General features: G+C 44.3%; 1 protein-coding gene across 1 annotated transcript in view; it reads left to right on the forward strand.

The window, feature by feature from the left end:
* Positions 1–4,992, forward strand: part of CAPZB (capping protein (actin filament) muscle Z-line, beta) — a 49,013-nt gene that overhangs the window by 39,126 nt on the left and 4,895 nt on the right. The window contains exon 6 of the mRNA XM_014952073.1: positions 4,012–4,077. Coding sequence (XP_014807559.1) covers positions 4,012–4,077 — 66 coding nt within the window. The remainder of the gene's footprint in view (positions 1–4,011; positions 4,078–4,992) is intronic.

The following is a 4,992-nucleotide window of genomic DNA, read 5'->3' on the forward strand; positions in this document are numbered from 1 at the left end:
CTTTTTTGGGAAAAATTTCCCCCCCCCCCCCCTTAAAAGCAAGACTAACAGGTGCCTTTCTGAGATAGCGTTGAGCACAAAGAACCTGTGTGTGTTTCCAAAGCCAGGATGGCCATTGTGAGGAAGTGCAAGTTTGCTGAGAAAGAACTTGGCTCCAAACCTATAGTTTATTTACAGAAGGAGGTGTGGGAAAGGGAGGATATAAAGTTGTAGGGGAAGCGAAGCCTGGGATTTCAGATTAAAGCAGGGCAGATGTGCCTTGGTTTTCATATTAGAAATGCTCTCTAGCGAAGGTGGAACGTTTTGCAGAGCTGGGAGAAGGCTGATGTGTTGCAAACCGAGCTCTCCCTGCGTTTGGGAAGATGTGGCTGTGATATATTGCTGCTCCATAAAACACCACCAGAGACATTCTGCCATTCATCATAATAGGTAAATCCTCCGAGGCTTGTGCTCTGCAATTAGGAGAGTCATATATTTTCATCAAGTAAAGGCCTATCCCACTGACTTCCAGATGTCGTAGCGTTGAGCAGGGTGTTGGGGAGTGTTTTGCCACCAGAGGGATCTTCAGGTTGTAGCTGTCTGGATCCTTAAGCCCTCCCTTAGCAGTTGTCCAGTTTTCTGGAGGCACTGTCTCTTTAATTGCTAGCCAAGAAGTATTTTGGGGTGCAGAGGGTGGCAGAGGTGTTCTGAACAGTGATTGTCTGGGAAATTATCTCAATTTCACATGAACATATGGATTTTACAGCAGTTCAGTTGTGTAACAGCTGGTTTAGGAAAAGAGAGAGTAGAAGAGTTGAGCACGTATGGACCAGTGATGTATAGAGCTGATGTAGCATCCCCAGGTTTGCTCCTGGTTTTGGATGGACAGTTTGGTCAAGGATACAGGATATCTTTGGTTCTGCTGGTTAGAGTGCATATACACAGAGGCCACGAAAGGATGAGGTAAGTTCTCAGCTGATTTCTACAAAGCTGCAAGCTCCGTTTATCTAGTTACGGTTTGAAATAACGCCTTGCAGAGAGAGGGGCCAAACTTTGCCTCACTGATATCCAAATAATTCCACATATTTTCCACCTGGAGACTTCAGTCTGCCCACTGCCGGTGGCTTGGGAGCCTCTGGCTCGCGTTGGTCTGTTTGTGTTTCATTAAAGAGATTTTCATGTCGCTCCGTGGCCAGAGCAGCTGTGGATGTTGTCGTCAGTTCTTCGGAGCAAAATGGTAGATGAGGTGTTTTTTTTTCTTATCTCTCTAGTATTTTTAGGCGCTTTCGTGAGGAACCAAAGTGTTTCTCCCAACTTAAAATTTATCTTTCCGTCTTAACTCTTCCTCCAAACAACATTGACAGAAAACCCAAACAGCTGCTATATTCCATGCAGGAAACATCCGAGGGGACCAGCCAGCCATCGAGAGCTTAATATCCCCCAAAGAGTGAGCTTCTCTCTGAGTCAGACTCGAGGCAGATGGTTGGGAAATGAGGCAGGGACGCCCCATCTCCAACGGGAGAGGAGCGACCGCGCCGTGGCCATGGGACTTGGCTCATCCTGCAGCTTTAGGGTTTTTTTGGCCGAGCTCAACTGGCAGATGGGGAGCGACAGTGGGAAGATGAGCCTCTTGTTAACATCAACTTACAGAATGGAATTTCCCCTCCAAGCAAATTAACCCTTTTTATTTAAGCAGCTTTTAGGCTTTCTGCTTGGGTCCGTGCAGTAACAGCCGCCGGAAGGAACCTTTAAAAAAAAAATCCCAACAACTCTGCTGTTTGTGGAACGTGGCTGCTTACTGACTCTGAACTCCATTAAAACAGCCTCTCGTAACATCTGGCCTTCTATAGCGTATAAAAATGTTTTCCTTCTGGCAGCAGTTTTTATGGAGATGTAATAATATACGTTTTTGCAGAAAAAAAAAGAAAAAAAAATTCTATTTTCAGATTCTGCTTCTTACAGACGAGCTGGGCCCGTCCAGGTGTGGGGGAGCCACGGTGGGGAGCCCGTGGAAGTAAATGACCCGCTGCCAACTCCCCCGCCTGCCCCAGATTTGGGTCAATTTGCTGATAGTTCCCAAATTCACCGTAACGTGTATGTGTGCGTTTCGCCTCGGTCGGATTGATATTCTCCCTCCGCTGCAACTGGATCCGTTCTCCAGGCAGCGTGTCTCCAGAACATGTAAACAATCTGACTGCAATCTAAAGGGGAAAAAAAAAAAAAGAAATAATAAAATTAAATGTCCTTGTTCTCTTTCTCCCCCTCTTCTAGGTTATCTTTTGCCTTCAGGGTTCCAACTAAATTACATGCTTCCCCAAGCCTGTTAGAGACTTGGCTTATTAGAAGAAACCTGTAGCTGGCCCAGATTTTTAAACTCTACCCTGAGGGAGGGATCTGAACAGATGGATAAGAGAATTCAGTGGGATTAGTCAAACTCTTTGAAGACTGTTCTTCCCACTACATTTTTTTTTTTCTCCCGGTTTTGTTTTCATGCCATCTCAGCACATCTTGTATCAGTTGAGGTTCTTGGGACTGATGTTCCTTGTTCAACAGCTTGTCCGCGTTTAGCCAGAATTTTCATCTCTAGGGCTGGGGAAGATGGTCTTTTCCTCAGCACAGAGCGTGGATGGGCAGCCCTGGCTTCTGGGTGGGCGTTATATGGGACAAATTCAGGTGAAATAAAGCAAGTATTGCTTTCTGCAGCACCACCTCCCAGTTTTTTATCCTAGTGATGAAAAATCTCACCTGGTTCAGGTACCTGCTCCTCTTCAGATGCTCCACTCAGAGCGTGGTATCGTTATACACTTGAGTGATCCAACTCTGAATTTCTACTGCAAAATACTTCCCATGCTTAACTGCTTTGTATGTCGAGGGGAGATTTAGATGAGAGATTAGGAAGAAATTTTTCACTCTGAGGGTGGTGAGAGCCTGGCCCAGGTTGCCCAGAGAAGCTGTGGCTGCCCCATCCCTGGAGGGGTTCAAGGGCAGGCTGGAGGGGGCTTGGAGGGACGTGGTGTGGTGGGAGGTGAATTGTACCTCTTTCCTCCTAATAGTCAGGTAAATGTTGGTTCAGCTTTTTGGTCTAAAAGAAAAAAAAAAAAAAAAAAAAAAAAAAAATTTCTTTAGGTACACTTTCAATTGAGTTCCGGGAAAGATCCAGGACAACAAGATTGTGAAATCTTCCAATGAACTGAGGAATTTTCTGCAAACTAGTTCTATGAAGCTGCCATTCCTGGAGATGGGCTAGTTTCAGTAAGCATGAAGGCAGTGTCTAAGACAAGAAATAATAACCAGAAGAAATTCAACTTAGTATACAACAAGAATACAGGCTTAGGTAGAAGTTTTATTTGAAAAAAAAAAAAAAAAAAAAAAAAAAGAAAAAAAAAAAAAAAGTAAAAATACCTTCAAACTGTCAAATTTCTCTTTTGTGTTATTGCAATAGTTTAAATCATCCCCAGCCTTGCAGGTACTTGTGGGTTTTGTATTCTCTGCACCTTCCCTCTCAGCTGGAAGGTGAATACTGCCTGAGGTGTCTTTTGCCAGGAGATGCTCAGAAGGGAGGATGTGCCCCATGTGCGGTCAGAAGTAGCGTTTGGGGTGGAGATGAAAAGAAAAGGCTGTTTTTTCAGGTGTAGTTCACAGCTGTTGGACTGACAGCACCACCCTTGTGTGCATCTCATCACCAACAACCTTGTTTTCAGATCCACGTGCTGTGCTCCTCTGCTTCTTGGGGTGTTACAGCGTTCACTACTGTAAATCTCCTGTAGATCTACAACCCTGGAGTAGGTAGGAAATGACAATTTTGTGGTGCCTGTCTACACCAGGGATCTACAGCAGGGGGTTATTTTCATTCACGGCTTTTATTACAGTGAGTTTCTGTTATCAATGTGTGAGACTTCGTCTAGTTCTGGGGATTTCTCAGCGGTTTGCACATGGAAAGAAGAGTCACTGTAGGGTTTCAAGACCCACTTCCATCCTTTCTCTGCTGTCAAATTTCTGTGTCACCAACCCACCTGTGTCTTTCCTTTCTAGATGGAGAAGGATGAGACTGTGAGTGACTCCTCTCCACACATAGCCAACATCGGGCGCTTGGTAGAGGTAAGTGCTGTGGAGCCACCTCAGCCTGAGCCTGCTGCAGGTCCTCCTGCCTAAATTTATTCCCACATCTAAGAACTTTGTTATATCCGTGTTTCTGCCTTTACACACGTTATTTATTCATATTATATCAAGCCTAACTGTGCTGATGATGTTGCTTGGGGTTTGATGGCTCCGTGCCCCTCCTGTCATTGCTTCCAACAGTTTGTAGACACAACCCCCCCCCCTCTGCACTTTGTCTCTTGCTCGTTACAGCAGTAACCACCTCCCTGTAAAATCAGTGGTCCTTTCCTCAGCACTAGTTAACAATTTCCTACCCTCGTGCCACTAATAGTCACTTTTGGGCAGAATTATGTTGTGTGACACAGAACTGTCCCTTTTAATTGAAAGCTCAGAGTGTATCAAGCTTCATAAATCCTCAGGAATTTGGTTTATGGCAGCTGTCAGTCACATATGCTTAGCATGAGTTAAGGATGTCGTGTTATATTTATTCTGACTTCTACTCTTCTTAAAAACAGTCAGTTGGTTGCAGAATTAAGTCATGACATGAATGGTTTGCAGTATTTAGACTTTGTTTTAAATTCTCTCTTTCTCTCGACACCACTGGTCAAAATCTAGCTCAGGTACTCTCCTGTATGAAGGTATTCTTGATTTCCTTGCTCTTCATAGCCACTTTGGCAAGAGAGGAGGAAATTCTCAACTAAAATAGACTATAATGCTTTTTTTGAAGGAACTGGGAAATAAAGGAAAGGCAGGTACTTCTTTTTTGATCCCTTTTCTCAGCTTTTTGGCTTGAGTGAAGGCGCCCAATTGAAGAAATGCTGCTTATTTAACAAGATCTTTCTCAAAAGTGTTTTCTGTGCAGTTTTAGTGAACGAGTCACCAGCTCAAAAATACAAAGGAACCCATAAGCACAAA

The sequence above is a fragment of the Calidris pugnax genome, unplaced genomic scaffold (genome assembly GCF_001431845.1).
Source record: "Calidris pugnax isolate Ruff unplaced genomic scaffold, ASM143184v1 scaffold161, whole genome shotgun sequence".
NCBI lineage: Eukaryota > Metazoa > Chordata > Aves > Charadriiformes > Scolopacidae > Calidris > Calidris pugnax.